Source organism: Onychostruthus taczanowskii, unplaced genomic scaffold (assembly GCF_017590055.1).
Source record: "Onychostruthus taczanowskii isolate IOZ18803 unplaced genomic scaffold, ASM1759005v1 scaffold29, whole genome shotgun sequence".
In the NCBI taxonomy this organism is placed as follows: Eukaryota; Metazoa; Chordata; class Aves; order Passeriformes; family Passeridae; genus Onychostruthus; species Onychostruthus taczanowskii.
In genome coordinates this window covers 942,258-963,683 of record NW_024500239.1, presented here as the reverse complement: position 1 = coordinate 963,683, position 21,426 = coordinate 942,258, and the positions used below count along the sequence as shown (strand labels likewise).

The 21,426-nt window shown below is 37.1% G+C and overlaps 1 protein-coding gene across 2 annotated transcripts in view; it reads left to right on the top strand.

Annotated features, from left to right (window-relative positions):
- GALNT1 (polypeptide N-acetylgalactosaminyltransferase 1) overlaps positions 1 to 21,426 on the top strand; it is an 87,332-nt gene that overhangs the window by 38,872 nt on the left and 27,034 nt on the right. For both annotated transcript variants that reach the window (XM_041408110.1, XM_041408109.1), the window contains exons 3-4: positions 2,644 to 2,876; positions 10,523 to 10,697. In XM_041408110.1, coding sequence (XP_041264044.1) covers positions 2,738 to 2,876; positions 10,523 to 10,697 — 314 coding nt within the window. In that variant the 5' untranslated portion in view covers positions 2,644 to 2,737. The remainder of the gene's footprint in view (positions 1 to 2,643; positions 2,877 to 10,522; positions 10,698 to 21,426) is intronic.

Here is a 21,426-nt window from a genome sequence, read left to right as displayed (position 1 = left end):
TCTCTATTTACCATCTCTATACAGCTTTTGATTTTATAGACCTGCCACTTGATTTAGGTTACACCTTTTCCAGCCAGGAAAAATGCTACTTTCGTTTTATAATAAAGCTGTTCTTTGTTGTATTCATCCTTTTGCACTTCTCACATGTTCCTGCTAATCCTTCTATATCCTTTTTGTAATTATAAGACTGGATGTTCGCACAACCCTCAGGATGAGAGAGCAGATACTGTGTAATGGAGTAATGATGGTTTGGTTTTTCTTTTCTACATAGTAGTCTGTAGCAGATTTATTTTTATTTCACTGCTGCTGATGGTTTTACAGAATTTCATAGTACAGCAAGATCCACAGCTCAGGTCTATCCTCCTATCTATTTAAAAACAAAAAAAAAAAAAGATATTGAAAAAAACAACCAAAAAACCTCTAACCGAACAACCCCTGGGATTTTTTTCATAACTTATCTCACTTAATGTTTCATTGTGGTAATTTCATCTGTTACTTTATCATCAGGCTGTTAGTTACAGATACTTCTGCAGCTCCTAATTTTTTACAGTCATCCCTGTACACCAAAACTATATAGATGCAAGCTGAGATCCCAAACAAAATTCATTCTTGGCATTTGATGTGCAGGAAGCAGAGGGTTGTACACCCTTCTAGCTTTGTACAAGCGGAAGGCCACAGGCTCTCATGTTGCTGTGCCATCCAAAGCTGTGTAAAGGAACATCCTCCAGTGTAAAGGAGTGAGGGAGATAGGAATATGTCTGCTGCCAATAAGAAGAAATAGGCTGTATTTGGAAAAAGGATGTCATGGTATTTTCCCTTCAGAAGGGTGGGGGGAGTCAGGGGTCAAATTATGGCAATGAAATACTAAAGGAAACGCATTCTTAACAATGCTGGCTTTTAATGAGGTTTTGGTGTAGTCACAACTGATGTGCTTTAACCCCTGCTGAAATCCAAGCCCCATGTAGCAGCCTCTCACTCACTCCCCACCACCCCAGTGGGATGGAGGAGAGACTGGGAGGAATAAAAATGAAAAATGAGTTGAGTTAAAGCAAAAGCTGCACAAACAAGTAAAACAAAACAAGGTGTTTGTTCACCATTTCCCATGGACAAGCAGATGTTCAGCCATCCCCAGAAGAGCAGGGATCCATCACATTCAATGATTGCTTGGGAAGACAAAAGCCATCATTCCAAACATCCCCTCCTTCATTTTTCTTGCCCCAGCTTTATATGCTGAGCTTTATATGATTCCATATGATATGGAATAGCTTTTGAGTCAGTTGAGGTCAGCTGTCCCTGCTGTGTTCCTTTCCAGTTTCTTGTGCAACCCCAGCCTCCTCACTGGTGGGGGGGAGTGAGAAGCAGAAAAGGCCTCAACAGTGTGTAAGCACTGATCAGCAGTGACAAAAACATCCCTGAATTATCCATGCTGTTTGCAGCACAAACACAAAACACGGCCTCTCCTGGTCTCAGTGAAGGAAATTGACTCTACACCAGTCCAAACCAGCACAAAGGCTTGTGATTAAAGTTCTCTTTTCAATAAATTCTTCAGTTTTCACTGAAAGCATGTAAGAAAAGTTTAGTATATGTAATTTGTAAAATCCTAGCATGTCTTCAAAGTCTCCTTATTTTATTCCCTTCATTTTCTATGTGAAGAGTGTCTACAATTCTGGTTTTAACTGGAACGCTGTTCCCACTGGTGAACATTTCAGGAGTATTTGAGTTGAAATATGTCAGTAGTGGCTAAAAAAAAATAAATTAAACCCTCCATATTTTAATGTGAGGAAGCTCAAAGCTGTTCTTGATTCTGCCCTACTAGTCATGGAAGTATGCAGTCTCTGTAACAAAATCTGTAATTTGAGTAGGGCAAAAGAGAATTTCAAAGGCTGGCATTCTAAAATTGTAATGTATACACATTGAAAAAATATATTGAGGTTTGCTCTATAATGAAACATTAAGCTAATAAGGGCAATTCAAGTGTCAAAATTGCTAACTTTGGCTTTGAATGCCTAGTAAATGATCCTGGTGGCTTATGGGCACTTTGTTAACCTTGCCTACTGTTTTATTTTACCAAAAGGGATGTTTGTTTTTGGTTTGCTGAAAGTGCAAAGCATTTGTCTTTGTGAAGCTTGTGCAACAGGCAATTAGACCCTGTGTAAAATCCTGGCATTGCAGGCCAGCATTCCTAGTGATGGACCCCGAATGTCAGTGTGTGCTACATGGGAGAGGCATGAGAAATGGGAGCCATGGGGTTCACACAGTAGAGATTGATACCCTACGTCCCGAGATGTTCCTGGTTTTCATTCATTTAGGCTGTCCTGGTTTCCAGAGGATCCAGAGAGTTTCTTCTAATATCATTAGATGTGCCTACCTTCTTTTCCAGTGGTTCAGCAGAGGACTTTGTTTTGGTCACTCATTTTGATGTTTCAGGTGATGAACGTTAACACCATAAAGGACTGGAATAATGCTGCTATAACTGACCCCATTCCCTTATCTCACTGAAATGAATAGGACATTAATTTTCTTGCATACATCATAAGAGAACGAAATTATTACGTTTAAAATGGAGTTAAAATTTCTACTTTTAGCATCTGTCCTCAGGTAAATTTTGTGACTTCTTTTTATTTTTCTTTTTTTTTCTTCCAGATATAGAACGTGGTCTCTCAAACTGGATTAAAAAAAAACCCCTGTTGATATTTTTATTTATACTTTTTTATTTTTGTATTTGACTTAAAGTGCCATGAAAAAATTTGCATATTGCAAGGTGGTCCTTGCCACCTCTTTGGTTTGGGTCCTTCTGGATATGTTTCTATTGCTGTACTTCAGTGAATGCAATAAATGTGATGAGAAAAAGGAACGAGGCCTGCCAGCTGGAGATGGTAAGTTTTCTGCCTAAGTATTCTTTAAATTATGCTCCTTTAAAATTGTACTATTTTTAAAGATCTGGGATTTTTTTTTTCCCTCAACAATGTAGCATTGTGTCAACATTTAGGAGTCATGGAATGTTCTGTGTTTCTTTGAACGACTAGAGAATAACCATGTTGCCTGAGATGTATGTTGCAGACTTAAAACCCCTTAAGATGTAAATTTTAAGCACTAATGCATATGAAATAACACTAAAAAACTATGCAACAGGAAGTGCAAAATCTAAGCCATGTTAATGCAGTCTAAAGGATATGTTATATTTCCATGAGTGAGGAAGGAAAGGCACTATTAACTTAATTAGACCTGCTAGTAAAACAAACCAAACCAACAACCACACTTGTCACTTGTCTGCCTGCCCCTACAAAAAAATACTTCAACCATCCAAACTGAAAAACACCCCCTGCCCCACAACCCACCTAACCCAAAATTTGAACAAAGACTGTAACAGTAAGGCACAGTAAATATTGTAATGAAAAGTTTATGACAGTAGAATGAACTTGGATGTAAAAGTGACAAATATGAGTGCATGCTTATCTAGATAACTTTTAAGAGAGAACTGTTTTACTCAATACTAAAGGTTTTCAGATAAGCTTTCAGTTTTGTTATTGCCACCTTAAGTTTTTGAGTACCAATTAGATGAGCTGAGTGTGGGGTTGTTTTGTTTTGGGATTTTTGACAGCACTACTATTGATGTTGCCAACTTTATTTTTAAGACGTTAGCATAGTTGATCAGATGGGAGAAAAGATTGGTGCAGGGAGATTTCTCATCCCTGCAATGTCTCAGCATATGCATTTAGAACTGCAGGCAGCTGCCACCTCCAGTTTGTTTGTGAAGCATCTAATTCTGTAGTTTGGTGTCCCTCCCACTGAAAAGGCTGTGTCTGTGTTTCACTGCTGATGTTGGAAACCTTTTCATTGATGCTAATTGTTAAGTCCAATTGGTTAATTGCACTCAAGGTTATTGCTTTCCATCATAAACAACTTTTTCACCTGCTGACATCTGGTATGAATCTTGACCTTCCTGGGAAATTTTCAGAAGTATTTTAAGAATAGTGTTGCTCTGTTACAGAATAACACTGGGGAGATAGTTAAGAAGTGTCAGATTTGGTTTACTTGTTTGCTTTCCCTGTGATGAAAACAAGCCAATAAATCTCCACAGAGAGAACTGTATAGAATGCAGAATTTCTGTGCTCAGCAGTTCTGGACTGCTGTTTTCATGACTGCATGTGAACATTTTAAAGGGATTCTAATGCACTTGAATTTTGCAGAACTAACTTAAATTTTCCATTGCTGGCATTGCATTTTTTGAGTTTCTTTTTCAGCAAGAGTAGAGCAAAGTGGCAAGAAAATTAATTAGGCTCATGTAGAAAGTATGTCTTCTACAGGAACTCAGACTTTTTTTTTGTTCTTTTTTTTTTTTTTTTTTTTTCCCTTTTTCTTTTGTTCTCCAGAAGTTTGGAAATTCTTACGTGGTAAGACAATGACTGATGTGTTGTTTTATGGGAAGAAGTTTGGAAATTCTTACGTGGTAAGACAATGACTGATGTGTTGTTATGTGGGAATAGATCCAATTTTTGGCTTCCCATAAAACAGATAACTTATGCCAGAAAATAGCAGGTGAAGTCAATATCTATCAACTTAGTGTGTTATATTGATAATGTTGAAATTTCAGATGACTTTACATACGAAGTCATTGGGGGAACCTTCAGGTGAGGGAAAGTTTTCAGTTTTGACAGATTCGTGTTATGGCTTTCCCTGTGCAACATTAATTTTACTTAGTTGAGTACAGTCTTCATTCTGACCTTTACCCAAACCTGTGTTTTAAAATTCTTGATATATTGTTAATATCTTATAGTTGGCTGGTAAACAAATTAAAAACGACCCAAACAAAACCTTGTATGTAGTTTTGTACATTTTTTTGTTTGGTGGGGCTTTTTTTTCATGTGTTTGTTTTGGTTTTTTTTAACAACTGATTTGTAGTAAGTATGTGCAGGAATAGGTCTGCTAGAAACCTTGGTTGACCCTGTGACATTTCCTTTTAAGCAAGCTGCATGCCTGATCATAGATATTTTTACTTGTTCCAGTAGTTTACTGATTTGGATTCTGTAGCGGGTTTACTCCTGCTCAGAGTGCCTGGAGTCTTCTCAGGTAACATTGAGGGTATTTTGTCGGTGAAGCTTTTATCAAAATCTGATTTTTCACTTCACTTTTTCCTCTGCTTTTAATTTCCATAATTGAATTAGTTTCCTTGATTCAGCATAAATTATGCTAGTGTTCTGAATTTAATATCCCCTTGTCCATGTCACTCTGGTATATAGCTTGTCTTTGCAATTTATGGAAGAATTCCATGGCACTTGATGAAATTACTCAATATAGGAGTAAGTTTTTCTGAAGAGTATGTTAATTTTAGGTTGTGCTTGTCCAGTTGGAAAAATCAGTCTTTAGCTATTTCAGCAGGAGCAAAGGATTTTGAGGACAACTTTGGACAGTTTGGGCTTTCATAAAGTTTGAAGGATGTTTTCCATAGGTCTTTAACAGAGAAAAATGGAAGGATTTTCTTTTTATAGAATTAGGTAAGAGCCATAGCCAAAATTATCTTTGGGCTCTTTCTCCTTGGTATTGATGACATAAGATACCACCATCTTAAATCAGGAACTTCAGGTTATGTGTCTAATATGTAATTTTAAGTTATACTGCTTATACGGTAATATTTAATATTTATTATTTTAATATAATTTAATTTTATTTATTTAATATTAATATTTAAGTTATACTGCTTATACTGTAATATTTTTTAAATTGCTCAAACTAAGCAATAGTAAAGGAATGTGCAGCTGTGGAAAACTCAGTGTACATGGTTATGGGCAACTGTAAGGTGAGTGAGATAGAAGCTTTGGTGTCTACTCTGAGAGAGATTGAAGACTGGGAGTTGAAATGACACAAGTGTGGAGTTGAGGACACAAAAGGTAAGGTGAAAAAGGGACAGGCCACTAGGCAGGTGTGAAGGCGGCTGAGGTGGAGGTGCCTTAGGAAGAGGGAGCTTGGTTTGGGGTCTGGAGAGTACAAGACTGAGTAACTAAGATTATGTCAGAGGGAGGAATGGTTGGAATCCAGTGACTGTAGTTGTGTGGGATGATTTGTCTGGGGACTTCAGCTTTTGCCCACCCCATCCACCATGGTAGGAGACATCTGCAGTGGCTTCACCAGGTAACCTGGGGAGCTGGGATCAGAACACCCAGCAGTGCTGTTTCCAGCAACAATCCCTGAGCGATGAGGAGCCTGTGCTGTGCTGACTGGTATTGCTGCCTTTTCTTCTCCCTGCCGTGACCACTCCAGAGGGGTTGGGAGAAAACTGGGGGAAGCCCTCTCCCAGTTCTCAGCTCTGAGGTTGCCTCACCTCCTCTGACGTGGATGGTGCACACCCCTTATCCAAAACACCACACATGTTCTTCCTGTTGCCACATCTTTTGGGTGGTGGCTTCCTTTTTGTAATTCCCAATGATTAATAAGTAAAACCCACAAAGAATAACTAATTGTTGTCCATGAAAGGTGGCTGATGTAAGTTTAAATGTTGCTGTGAATCGGAAAGAAAATCACTTAACCTTAGGAGGCATCATCCATGTTATGTAGTATTTTTTTCCAAATCTAATGTTCATAGGATAGTTACTTGGACATTATTGTTTTCATATGGGGATTGGCATTGTAATTTAGACTTCACGGCCTGGAACAGAGCTTACTTAATAAATATAAACAAGTTCCAGACTTAAAGAGAGGGTTCAAGCTGTTCTCTAACAGTACAATTAGGGACCAGTCTTGTAAAAAAATATGCCTAGGTGGTAGCATGGTTTTACTAATAACGTAATAAGAATTTTTTTTTTTTTTTTTTTTTTTTTTTGTGTAGCTCTGTCTTATTTCTGTATGAACCCTGTATGTTATCCCTTGAGGTCTTGACTTCAGTGAAGATGAGATGAATCATTCTTTACCCCCAGTTATAGGCTTCCTAAAGGTCTGATTGCAAAAAAACTTCCAGCTTTGGCACTTGATGTGTTTTCTAAATAAACTTTCAGATTCATCCTCTTCCCCTTTTTTTTTCCTGCCTCAAGGTGCATTCCCCTTGTATAATGATTAGAAGCCCTGGGCGCTGGAGAATCGTTCAAAATTAGGACTGGTGAATTGCAAGAGTCATGTAATCTCAGCTCCTGGCTATTTACACTCTTTTCCTGGAGCAGTGACAAAGTTAAACTAGGACCAGCCATTTTTGTCAATTGTCAATCAAGACCTTGAATTCTGAATTTCAAGCTCTGATAAAGATGGAATCTCTAAATTGTGTCTTGTTTCTGAATAATCTCAGCTGCATGAAAAAACCCTAAGAAGAAAAGTGAGCAAGTTCAAGATTTAATTATTGAAAATGTGAACCATTTATCATAAATCAATCTTGTTCTATTAAGGTTGAGGTGTGTGTAAGAGGCAGAACTGCTCTGAACTTTTGCCTGTCCAAAGAGCTTCTTGTAATTATGGTGATGCCTCCAAAGGTGACTGGACTTTGCCTTGATCAGATTATGTGGGCTCTAAGGACATCTCACCAGAAGAATCCACCCCTTTTTCCTGGCTTTAGATGGTGTTAGATTTTAAACTATCTTGTTTTCTTCAGGCATATTACCTGGTAAAAAGAAACTTGTAGTCCACAGAAATAAAGAGTTCCTGATTTTTTAATGAAGATGTGGAAGAGATCAAGCCTTCTTTGAAACTAATGGTTTACTGATACAAATAAGAAATATCTGGAAATACATTACTAGATTTCTTATTTAATCAGGTGGTAATTTAGACATTCATTTAGTTCTGAAACCTGTAGCCATAAATTTAACTTCTATTTGTTAGAAGAATGTCACCAGTACATAGAGTCCTTCAAAAGAAATTTTTTTCTGTATTTAACTGAAAAAAGAGCACTGTGGTTTGAATTCTTAACAATGCATTTGTTAGTAATTTTGGGAGAACGTTGTTGGTTGGTGTTTGTGTGAAACCTGCGTGCTTCTGTGGGAAAACAGATAACCATAAAAAAACCCAAGAGCAGATGCTTCTCAGAAACTTGAGAGAACATCTTCTGATGGTTAACTTTTCTTGGAAAGTCATTGCCCTGCCTGCACCTCAGCTTGACTGTCTGCATTTAGTGAGTTGCACAAAATATCTGGATCTAGCTGGTTGTTGATGGATTTTTCTACAAGGAGAATGAGGTGCCGAGGTAAAATATGTAATCAAGCAGTACATATTTATTAATGAAATTTAAAAATTCAGCTGATGAATTTGTGGAATTTGTACACCAGTATCCAAGTCACTGATGTGCTAAACTCTCATCTTAACAGGAAGATCTGCAAATGTGAGAGATGAGATTTTGGCTGATTTAGCTATTCAGTTTAACTGATTTAGTGAAAGTTAAGAATAAACTGGAAGTGTAAATGAAACAGGATTTTTTTTTTCTTCTAAATAGGTCATTTTGTAGGATAAGACACTCTTCAGAACTCGGAAAAGCATGATACATATAATACATTCTGATAGGGCTTTTAAAATTGTTTTAGTTATGTGGAACACCCATTGTTAAATCACTTTCTGTCTAAGAGAACCTATGTACTCATTGCTACATGCTTAAAAAAAATTGCTGTGATAGCCCAGATAATAATACCACGCTGAATGTATAAAATTAAGCCCAAATAATTACTTTATTGTATACCATAATTTTAAGTTAATTATACCCCAGAAGGCACAAATTCTAGTTTAAAAGGTTATGCAATTGCAAGTAGGCAAGTTTTGATGCAGGTTCCAACCATACCTTCTGAAGAGGCAAAGATGCAAAGCAAACTGCTGGCTCAGCTCAGCCCGTGGCTGGAACGAGCACCTCGGCCCATCTGTTCAGGATTTGCTCGAACACTCTTGCTCCATCTATTTTCAGTGGATGAGTGGCTGGCTGGCATCTTCTAGGGTTTTATAGCTCAACTGGCCATCAAGGAGAGTTTGGTTAAAAGAAAGCACCCTTGTGATGGGAGGATTTTCTCTGCTAAACGCTCCTGTGTGAATGCAACTAGTGCAATCGCTTCAGGTACTTGAAAACGAAAATTTCTCAAGGAGCACGTTGTGCTTGTTACCAGTTAGCACTAAATGCAGACCAGCAAAAAAACTCATTTATTAGTAATATATATTTAAGTCTTAGTATTTCAACAAGGATGGAAGGCTCAGGTCTTCTTTTTTTTTTTTTTTTAATTTTATTTTCATTCTTTATGTGGCTGTTTATTCTCTGCCTAAGGTTTAATTACACTGTGCTATCCTAGATGCAAAATAAAGATAATTTGAACCTAGGCTTATTTCTTGGGGATTTGGTGTTTTATTTTAAAATACTTTCTGTTCCTCTGTTTAGATCTTGAGTTGCTATTTTTTAAATTAAAACTCTTGCTGAATTTGTAAAGCAGTAATGTAGCTCAAATTCAGTATTTGAGCATTTCTATTTAGGAGAAAAGCGAATGGTACTTGTAAAGAGAAGTGTAACTTTTTAAAAACCGTTCTGATTTTTTTACATATTTGGTTTAAAACCCTAAATAATTCAAGAGTCTGAATTAATTTTCTCCCATTCTTCTTCTTCAGTTTGATCAGATATTTGATATTTAAATTTCTTTGGGTTTAAGATGTGTAGTGTTACATTTAAGATGTGTAGTTTTGATACTGTTTTGTTACTAGTGTTAACCTTCAAAATACAATTTTGTTGCATAAAAATAACATTAGTAGAAACAAGAGAAATTGTTGCTAAACTGTTGCTGCCAATGTCATTCTGTCAGAATAAAAATGTGGAAATAAATGTAATGCTACACTTTAATTGAACCTTTACTGTTCTGGAACATAATTTATCACAGAGTCCGAGAATAAGCTGAGTTGGAAGGGCCCCATCAGGGTAACCGAGTCCACCTCCTGGCCCTGCATAGGACATCCCAGGAGTCCCACCCTGTGCTTGACAGTGTTGTTCAAACACTTCTTGAACTCTGCCAGGCTGGTGCTGTGACCATTTCCCTTGGGAGCCTGTTCCAGTGTCCAAACACCCTCTGGGTGGAAAACCTTTTCTAATATCCGACCTAAACCTGCCCAGACACAACTTCAGGCCATTCCCTCGGGTCCTGTCACTGGTCACCACAGAGAAGAGATCAGTGTCTGCCCCTCCTCTTCCCCTCGTGAAGAAGTTGCAAACTGCAATGAGGTCTCTCCCTCATTTATATCCCAGATTTTTCTTGCACATGCAGGCTTTCCTGGAAAAGTTTTGAATTTTCCTTTACAGGAACTTTATAAAGTCAATTATGATGTAATGGTGGATAGAAATAAATCCTTATTGGTTTTTTACATGAATTGTGGTGTGTAAGAAAAGCACTTAACTATTTATTTCTGTTAAACTCCCAAATGTGAAGATTTGTTTTCACTTTCAAAACACGGTGGGTTTAGGACTGTTTTAAATGTGAGCACTCCTACAGTGTAAATTAATTTATAAACAAAATTTTATTAATTTATAAATTAATCTATAAACAAAAACAAGTTTAAAAGGAGTTAGTAACATTTTATTTTTTCAAAGTTCCAGAACCCATGCAAAAACCACATGAAGGACCTGGAGAGATGGGGAAGCCTGTGGTCATTCCAAAAGAGGAGCAAGAGAAAATGAAAGAAATGTTTAAAATAAATCAATTTAATTTAATGGCAAGTGAAATGATTGCACTCAACAGATCTTTACCTGATGTCAGGTTAGAAGGGTAAGTACTTAATGTTGTATTAAAAATGTACTCTCTTTAAATGAAGATTGTGTGAAGACTAATTCAAAACAACAGTACAGGTCTCTAAGATATTAACGTTCAAGCAAACAGTTGGAGAATTTCCTGTTTATAAGATACTTATTAGTAAAATAAGATGGACCAGCAGAGACCAGTTTTCTTCAGTGTTATTTAACTTTGAATCTGATTACAAGTATGAAGCCTGTTCAGGGAATGGAAATTAATTTGGCTGAAGGAAAGTTAACTTAAGAATCAGAATTTCAGGAAAAAATCACTTGTTTGAAAAATTCATGCATTGCTTGTAATGAGGCAGACTAAAATCCTGCCTTATATAAAATAAAAGAGATTGGGTGATGAGAGAAATACTTCAAAAATTTTCTTACCTAATGAAATGTGCAAAAGCTCATTTAGATTGCATTATAATGTTTTCTAATATCCATCTGGTTTGGTTTTGATCTTGCCTCTAGAATATTGATCCATTCAGAGCTATTTGAGTCATAAGTAATTAAAAAGAAAATTGTAGCCTTGTTTTAAAAAAAATAAGATTGCTTTACTCTCCTGGGACTATGATAAGATAGATGATGACTCCCCCCACCTCAACCCTTCTTCTTTATGAAAGGGGCATTCAGGTTGAATAAAACTTATGAAACAAAATTTTCCTAATTATCTACATTATCTTCTTGCAAGAATAATTTCTTTAGAAGCTCTGCTTTGCTGCTTTATATACAGGGCCTAGCTCCTGGATGAATTGTTTTCATCTCCTCTGTCAGAAGATAATATTAGCAGAGTGAGATGAAGCTCTTACTGCTTTTCATTTTTAATGAGTGATAAAGAACTGGTTTGTAGGTGCCTTCATCTGTTGTGATGAAAGTGATTCTGTGAGTTCCTGGTAGGGCTGATGTTCTTGATGCATTGCTGGTGTTCCTAAAAATGAAGACATATTTTTCAAAATATGATTTCACAAGATTGAAATAATGTATTTCAATTTTTAATCAATTTCCAAATATGAAAACATGCATTTGAGGCTCTAAAAAGTTGACTTAATCGCAACCTTTGTGAGGTCTAGGCATTGAATTAGACAAAAATGGAAAAAGAAATTGTTATAAACGATTAAAACTATTTTTACCTAGGCATCACTCAAATTTGCAGGCAATTGAAATTGCTATTTCAAAATCCAGTTTAGCTAAATAGAAATTTTTGTCTTTCACATTTGGCTATGCTCTGCATTTACTGTGTTTCACAGTGAGACATATGCTGTAAGTTTTGTAGTGTTGCATTTGCTTCTTTTTTCCATTTTTTCTGGATAAAATACTCTCACTATACTTTGTCTGCGAAAGTGGAATCTTAGTATAAAATTTTAGTATAGTCTCAGGACAGAGTTGCTTTTTCCTGTTCTTGTCATTTCCTGTCAAAATTTTAACATTTAAGTGTATATGCATTTTTAGTAGTTTTTGAGAGAAAACCCCTTCCCAAAAATCTCTTACATTTGTCATCTTTTCAATGTGTACTTTATAAGGTCACGGTAATTAAGAAGTCATGGAGAATGTTAATACTTCTGTGTCAAATTTGAGAACAATACTGTATTTACAAGGATGTCTTAATCTGTATGTGTGGATCAATATTACTTTTTGAGAACATTGTAACCATTTTCAGAATTGTGAACACTATAAATACACTCTGATGTTTTGTGTATGTCTGCTGCAACTATTTATCTGATTAGTCAAAATACTCCAAAGTCAGAAACACTCTGTGCTCCATTAGTGGAATTACTTCTGTTATAATTTGTTCTATCTATGTCCCTGGTAATGTGGAAATAGTTTGTGGAGAAGGAGAATGGGTAATTTTTAGTCATTCCTTACCACATTTATGTGCCTACAGCACAGCTGCCAGTAGCACTTTCAATCAAGGTTTTGAAAAAGCAGGATGTGTTCAAAGGCACGCTTAGCTGTTCAACCATGTAATTATTTTCTTCACAAGTTTTGTGGGTTGCTTCCTTTAATGTGGTGTGGCGGGAAGAAGTGATTATTTCAAGTCCTCTAATTCTCCAGCATGTCAGTTTTTCTGAAGTACAGAAGCCTGCAGAGGTTTTGCCTAGCGGTTAATCATTGGAAAGCTGGTGGAATTAAGAGTGCCAGGACCAATTTGCCACATGTATTTAATGGAAATGGCATGACATGTCAGCTGGAGAGCAGTTTTTGAAGTAGTCTGCTTCATACTTCAATTAATTTCTAGTTCTGCCAAACCCTTAATCACCTGTGCAAAAACAAGTGTGTTGGTCCTGGAGTGCTTAGAGGTTAATCTCACATCACTCTGGACACCCTGTTTCTGTTTTGGCCAAGAAATTTTGTTCCCTTACTAGAAGAACAAAAATATGAGCTCTTTAATAACTTCTAGGCACTTCTCCAGCTAAAGGAACTCAAGTACAAGACATCTACAGAAGCTGGCATCTCTCTTCTGCCAAGTGTGCCCCAGTTGTATTTACAGGTTTATATCTATTTTTATTATTTGTCACAAAATTACTGATGCACACACCTATAAAATCATTGACATGTGCCTGAATTGCTGGTCACTTTGTGTCTGTAACCAGGAGCATTGCTCGACTTCTCTTTTTTCCAGCTGAGTGTGATTTGCTCAAAAGAAAAAGCTAAATCAGAAATTTTTTTAGCCTGGATACTTCCCTGAATCTGGACTGGAACTTGTTAGTTTAACAAACTAATATGATGAACAAGGCTACAACCTCTGGAGGAAAGTTGTTGCAGGGGAAGAAGCAGCTGTGCATACCAGATTGGTTTTAAGTTGTTAATAGAATTATTCTTGCAAGCATGTCTTATTCTAGCCTGTGAATCAATCATCAAAGTGGGAGTTGATTCACAGTTGCCAGGAAAATATGCAGCTGTGGGCTTGACATGACAGCAAAGAGTAAAAGATGGATGATCAGGAACTCTGGTGTCTTGCCTTGATTTTGCTGAAGATGAGGGAGGCAATGAATAAAAGAGATGCCAGTGAGTAAAGTACATGTTCAGCTGTGCCTGTGTGCCTTAGATTGGTGTTCAGGCTGGAAAGTAGAGGGGCTGGAAGCATGAAATTTGCACATGTTGTATGACTTGGTTTGGCTCTCAGTGCTGTTGGAGGTGACTTCAGAGACTGCTTTGCAATATGAAGAATGAGCATTGTGTTCTAAGGCTGAGCTTTCCAGCCTGAACTCATTAGTTAGCAATTTGTGGAATATATAAAACTTTTAAGTAGACATTTGTTCCCTGTTGTGAGAGTTTAAACCAAATTCTGAGATTTTTTCTTGAAAAGAGAAAGAAGCTGCTTAAAACACTTTTTTTTCCAGCCACAAGCAATCAAGTCATCAAACAATTAAAGCATAGCTGTGACAGAATGATTTTGTGTTCATGTAGGCTCTGGTCTCCACTGGAGCTTGTGGTGCAGTGCTGGCAGGGTGTCACATTTGCAGACTGATATTTCTTGGAATGGTGATGGGCTTTCCCAAGCAGACCTGCAGCAAGCAGGAGTATCCACGCTCCTTGCTGATCCCTCAGCAACCCTTTTTCCAAGGCTACAGGTTCTAGACAATTTGGCATAAAAGGTCTTCCTTTTCCTTTTTTCCAGTTGGTATAATTTTGACAGAATTAAGGTATGAGACGTCTTATTTTATCTCAGTTAGTTCTGCATAGAGTCTGGATCTTTTAACTATCATTTTCTCAAACTGTCTGTGCTCAGGAAGGTAGGTGTGCTGGTATTTTAAGTGCTATAAATCATGTTAAGGTGTAATCAGAATTTTTAGCCAGATGACCCTACATATTTTGAGTCAACTGTGTTTAAATCCATACAAATTACAATTTCAGCCACTTCATGGAAAAACGAGAGGTGCATATTTCTGAGATCTTCGTGTTTAACTGGTACTTAATGTTGTCAGATTCTTATTATTGAAGGGGTTTTTTCTGGATCAAACTACCTTTCTCAGTTCCTCCTGCCAAGCTTGCTTCCACAACTGTGAGAAAGTAGACCATTTTCCAAGTTAAAAGCCATTCTTCTATGCTACATGTATGTTGTGAAGTTTATGACAATTATGCTGGTCTTCTCTCTGAGTAAATCTAGTAAAATAGTTATTGTGGCTGATTCTGTCATGTCTTTGGTTAGAAAGAACAGAATTTAGATTTCAGCACTGTTAATTAGATGATACAATATAATTTTTTTTCAGTTACCACAATGTGGTTTTCACATCTGTGCTTTAAAAGTGTAATGTTGATTTTAAGTATGACATATGCACGTGACAATATACTGGAATTATATTCAGAATTTTAGCTTCTCAAAGCAAATTTATTTGCTCTATACTTTAGGATACTATAGTTGAATTGAAATATAACACATCAATAAAATTAACACAATCTCAGTGTGAGGAAAATAACTTGAGTAGAACTATTCATAGTAAAACAAATGAAGGCACACATGCAAGAGTGTAGTCTTGGGACTCAAGTGTGATATTTCATGAGTTTTTTAAAAGACAGCACTCAAGGTATTTGCTTCTATATGAAGCTTGTAAAAGTGTGCTCTCTACTTAGTTATTTAATATAGGAGAATAGCTAAGGGGTAGTTTTATACTACATATAATTTGGTATAAATGTGGACTGCAGATGAAAGATGTTTTCTCATCACTTCTGTTGATACTAAGCCGATGATTGTGTGACCTGGATGTTCACTGACACCAAAAAGTGGAAAAAAGTATACTTTGTTGATTCAGCAAACTGAAGCAACACACACAGCAGCCATATGACTACCAGATCTGGTGGAAAGAAGGGGATGGGACATAACTGTAATGGCAAAAGGTGGGTTTATTGCTTTTGGCAGCAGCCCACAGTTGCACTGGATTATGTGGAATGTGGTGGGGAGAAAAGCTTTTTTATAGAACCTGAGCATTAATATCCCCATGAGGCCATGGGGTTTTAAGCTCCATAAATTGTGATATACTTTGTGGACTTTGGGTAATCATTTAGCTCAGGTCATAATAATGTAAAGACAATAAAAAATGCGCAAAGTTGTCAACATAAGTGGTGGAAGACTCAGGAGCTTTTGACTTAAGCTAGAAATCCAGGCTGTTAATTAACCTGGCATCTGTAGAGAAATCTGCTGACCTCATCACCAGCAGTGTAACTTTCAGCAATGTCATGGAAGTCTGAAAGCATGTGAGGTATTAAAGAGTTTACCGTTCTTTCAGGCAGGAATGTTTTTTCATCTGGCTTTTGTGGTGCCTATAGCTTGTTACTGGTCCCTTGCAGAATCAATGTTTGGAATTGTTCTTGTTCACATTGATTTAGTGAGTTAGCTGAAAGAAATTCCCTATAAGCTTTTTCCCTAGAGAAAGCTTAGAGGGAAAAAAAATAGCATTAAAAATCAGCTTACCTCCTGTAAACTGTTTTGTTGGGGATTTTTTTTGGTGCTGGGAGGGGGTTACACTATACACACCCACACACAGATGTATATACATACATACATATATATATATATACCCAGATGTATATGTGCACAAACTCTTGGCAGTCTGACTCTTAATTGCAATATTCTTATTCATGCTCATCCATTTTGGATGAGCTACCATATCCTGAAATTTATTCAGATTGTTAGGTTAGATATGGAAAATAATTGGTCTAGAGATCTAGGTTCAATTTCAGTCTCTGCGGACAGAATTGGTTTTACTTCTGTCAAGAGATGCTTTTTTGTGATTGCTTTCAGGATAAGGAAAATAGTCAACTGCAGCTACTATTATTTTTGTGAAGTTCTGCTTGAATTCTGTAACCACAATGGTTTTAAGAACCATTTTGGATTTTGTTTTCAGGGTTTAAGAAGATTTCTACTTGACTCATGAGATAATGCGACCTTTCTTATATCCAAATCTTTGAGATCAGAAGAAAGGAAAATTTCATACTCTTGATGTCAGGTAAATTATGTAATACTATTGAAGGCAGATATTAAGCAGGCTGCGTTGAAATGTTTAAATAAGGATAAGGGATTTGCCTGCATCCAGGGCACCTGTTCAGAAAGAAAAATTGAAGTTGTGATATAAATTACAGAAAAGAAAGCCTCTTCCTAAAATGAATTTTTCTGATTGATTGGAAGAAGCAGATTCAGGGTAGTGTGAAGTTTTGTTGCAACCTTACCTGCAGTGCTTTCTCTTTGTTCAATTGCAAGTTAAAGCCATGGTGGTATGCAAAATCTGAATAGTGAAATGTGGTTTGGCATGTTACAGCAGCTAGTGATCCCATATCTCTCAGAATAATTGCTTTTAGTCCTTTTAGCTGCATTGCTTCTATATGAAAACCACATCTTTATCCAGCTTGATTGTCTTCAATTTAGGAGCTTGGAGTGTTCTTAAAATTTATGGAAAAAGCAGATTTATTAGCACCCCCTCTTAAATGATATTATGAGGCTGCTGCTTATACTCTGTGATCTTTGGGTGGGTCCCTTCCAACTAAGCACACTCTGTGATTCTGTGATCCAGGAAAGACTAAGTCAGTGTTTACCAGAAAAACACCATGTGACTTGTGTCCTGGTGGTTCTTGGTGTAGTGGATTTTCTCTGACACCCTGCTACAGGGCGTACTCCCTTGATGGAAATATAGGTCAGTCTCAGCAGCTTCAGGGTGACTCTCAGAGTCTTATTTCAAAACTTGTTTTCACCTGGATTTAAGGAGAGAGGTTTCTTGCTGGGCATAGATGTGCCTCAGCTCTGTAACATTAACTTTATTGCAGGCTATAACTTAAAGCATATGAGCAGGTAAGCAATGGAATACTGACATTTTATAGCACTGCAGTGATATTCATCAGATATCAGTAATTAAACCTGAAGTTTCATGAGGGGAGTTCAGATTTTCTGGTTTTGTTTTCTATCGATCTGGAATTAACTTTTGTAACCTCAAAGGAAAATAAATGTGTGTTTTCAAGTCAAAGGATACTGATGCTTACTTTCCAGAGACTCTCAACGTATTTTAATACTGAAATGTGAGTTGTTTGTACTGCATCAGTAATATTAAACAAATTTATTACAGAGCCTGTGCTGTGTAGTATTTCCTCAATACTTCAGCTCTAACCTGATTTTCAGCAAGACTTGGATTATTCCTATGTGTCATTGTCAAATTTATGTCCTGAGATGCAGTTTATTTATAACTGCAGTTTTTATTTATAACTGTTGTTTGTAGCATCCAAGATGAAAGATTGTATTAAATTTGTAAGATGACTAAACATGCTTCCCTTCCTGCCCCAATCTGTTGCTAGTTCAGCTTTCAAAAATGCACTGGCACTCTGTTACCATACTGCACGTACGAGCACCAATCTGAGCTCCACCGGGATTTCCCAACTGAGCTGCTCAGTGCACAGGAGACACTTCTCCTTGTGTTCCATCTCTGTGCTTTATCAGAGTGCTCTGGGCTGTGTGCACTGGGCTAGAAAACAAGGATTGCATACATGTTTTACTGCTGTTAATGTTTTTGAGCCATTGTAAATTATTGCTCATGGCTTGTTCCTTTGAAAGGCTGGTGGAATATGGGAATAAAACTGGAAACAAGTAGAGCAGATCATAGCTCAGGTAGTGTCTGACTCTGTTAATTTTCATTGTTAGGTAAGTATCAGTGGGCTTGTTTTGAACAACCCATATTAAAAAATAAATTCCAATGTGCATCTTGTTCTCTCATTTCTCCTCTGTGGAGAACAACATGTTGGCAGCATCAGAAGGGGTAGAAACCTGCCCTGTAGTACCTTAGAAACTTAGCATTTATTTCTAATGCAGACTATAATTACGCCCTCATCTTTCTAGAAAATGACCTAAAATTTATTTCATATTTTCCCTTAGTGAACAAGGTTTTCCTCATTGTCTCACTGCATGAGCATTATAGTAGTGTCTTTCTGATTTCCTACAAGACCTCTTCCCTACTTGTAGCTTTGTTTGGGGTGTAATTTTTTTTAGCCTATGAAAAGGTATTTAAGAGCTATCCAAATAGTAAATCCTTGTTTTTTGCTTTCAGAAATGATTTAGTATGTGTTTGAAGGGTGTGCAGAGATCACTACTAACATTGTAAATATATGACTTTCAAGATTTGCCAACATTACGCACGTAGCACTCAATCTTGGGTTTAAGGAATAATTTCTAAGTAAATTGATCCATGAATGCAATTTTAAAATATTGATAAAATGTCAAGTGCTATTCTGTAATAAGATGGCTGCACAGTTGCAGGGTTTTTCTAATGTCATATTTGGAATATTTATCAAAGACCCAACAGTAAAATGGGAGAGGCAGCATGAGGACAGCACGGGTGTTTTCCCAAGTTTCTGGAGTCTCTGCGTGCCTGGCTGTGGCTAGGTGGGTAGCATTTTTATCTCTGAGTTGGACACTGAGGAGATCAGATGGGTATCAGAAGAACTTCACCTTCTGATGAATTCAATTGAAGCATCTTGTAGGATCGTATGGTAGATTTCTTCTGTTCTTGAAGTGGTAAAGTACATTTGTTCCCTTATTCCCTCTTTGGTGTGAGAGAAGAGAGGCTTCCAGTTCTGTCACATGTGGAGAAGAATTGAGTGTGTATGGTTGTGATGTTGTAGAAAGTGCAAAATGAAAAGTTGTCTTCTTTGCCTGCAAGTTTGTGCTGAAGCAACAATTAAACTCTGAGATTTAATGGCTTAATTTTATTTGGACATAATTGCCTTACTTGTTGTCTCTTCTGGTTATTTTTGTAATGTCTCCTGTGCACTATTTGTACTCTGGGTTGAAAGAGAATGTAAGAAAGCAGTTTATTCAGAGGCTCTTCTGTTGCATTTGGAGTAGCATCAGGTAATTTTCAAGTGGTTATACTTAGTCCATTGAATAAAATTCTCTCAGGTTTTTTTCCTGAACATCTTCCCATGTTAAACCTGCAAAGCTTCTATGAAAGATTCAACTTCTGGCTCCACAAAGAGTCACAATAATGGACAAGCAAAACAAAACTCATAGTAGCTTTTAGCCTTTCATTTAAAAAGCTTTTGTAATGGACTTAAAACTTTGGATTCTGACTACAGATTGTCAAGGACAACAACATGTATTTTACTGTCATTGGTCTTCTTTAGCAGTGCTGTAGCTAAATGCTAGGATTGGTCCACCTTTCTTTGCTTATAGTTCATTAAATTTGATTTCAAGTTATAAAGTATTCTGGCTTCTAACACTGCCCTGTGTTCTTGGGGAGATGTGGACTAGCTATGTAGTTGTAATGAACTGGGCCAAACTATTCTCACAGAATCATGGAATCATGGAACCGTATGGTTTGGGTTGAAAGGAACCTTAAAGACCCATCTAGTTCCAACCCCTCTGCTGTGGACAGGGACACTTTCTCCTAGACTGGATTGCTGAAAGTCCCATGCAGCCTGGCTGTGAGCACTTTCCAGGGTCATCCACAACCTGGGCAGCATGTTCCAGTTGTCTCATCAGCCTCACAGTAAAGGATTTATTCCTATTATCTAATCTAAACTGACCCTATTTCAGTTTAAAGACATTCTCCCTTGTCATGTCATTCCAGACCCCAGTAAGATGTCCCTCTCCAGTTCATTTATACCCCCTTTGGTCCTGGGAGGTGCTATAAGGTCTCTCCAGAGCCTTCTCTTCTCCAGGCTGAGCAACCCCAGCTCTCTCAGCCTCTCTGCATAGGAGAGGTGCCCTCAGACATCTTTGTGGCTTTTCTCCGGACTTACTTCAACTTCCTTCTTATGTTGAAGGCCCCAGACCAGAATTCAGTACTCAATATTCTGAATATATGATGCAAGATTGCAAAAAGATGAAATTCTATGAAGAGTAAGTGCAAGAATCCTACAAAGGTCAGAGCAGAGTCATGTCTTAATAGTGGTGTTTTTGTAAAACATCTTTAAAAAGCCTAAACTTAATTAATTAAATGAAATTAAATTATTTAATTTAATTAATAACATAATAAGTAAATTATTAAATAAGTATTAAATAAGTTTAATTATTAAATAATTAAGCTTAATTATTTTTTCTCACATCTGATTTGGATGTGAGAAAATTTAAAATCTTTGATAATTTTGATTCTATTTCATATGTAATTTTTCACTTTATTTCTGTTGTGGTTTGACTGCAGCCGGCAACTAAGCCCCATGCAGCCACTTGCTCACTGCCCCCACAGTGGGAGAGAATCAGAAGGGTAGAAGTGAAAAAACTTTAGGATTGAGATATTCAGTTTAATCAGGAAAGCAAGAGCCACACACGCAAGGAATTCATGCACCACTGCCCATGGGCAGGCAGGTGTTCAGTCACCTCCAGGAAAGCAGGGCTCCATCACCTGTAACAGTGACTTGGGAAGACAAACATCATTACGCTGTATTTTAACAATCTGCGCTATTTTTTCCTGTCTCTGTTTGTATTTAAAATATATTATGTTTTTGGGGAGTTTCCACAACCTAAATAATATATGGAGTCACATTAGCTGGGAGTTTGCATAATCTACAGTGAATGCTGTTGATTAAAGGAAGGATGATGCATTCCATGAGGAGCAGACATTCTCAGCTGCTGTTTGGAGTCTTCACTATATTACTGGGGATGGTATGCCTTCCTAATGTTATGCACTCAATTTTAAAACAGTTTGAGGCATGATCCAACAAAAGGAACATAATGTATTAGTAGCTCATTAAAATTCAAATTGTCCTTAATTCATAGCCTGTGTGTCATACCCCTCATG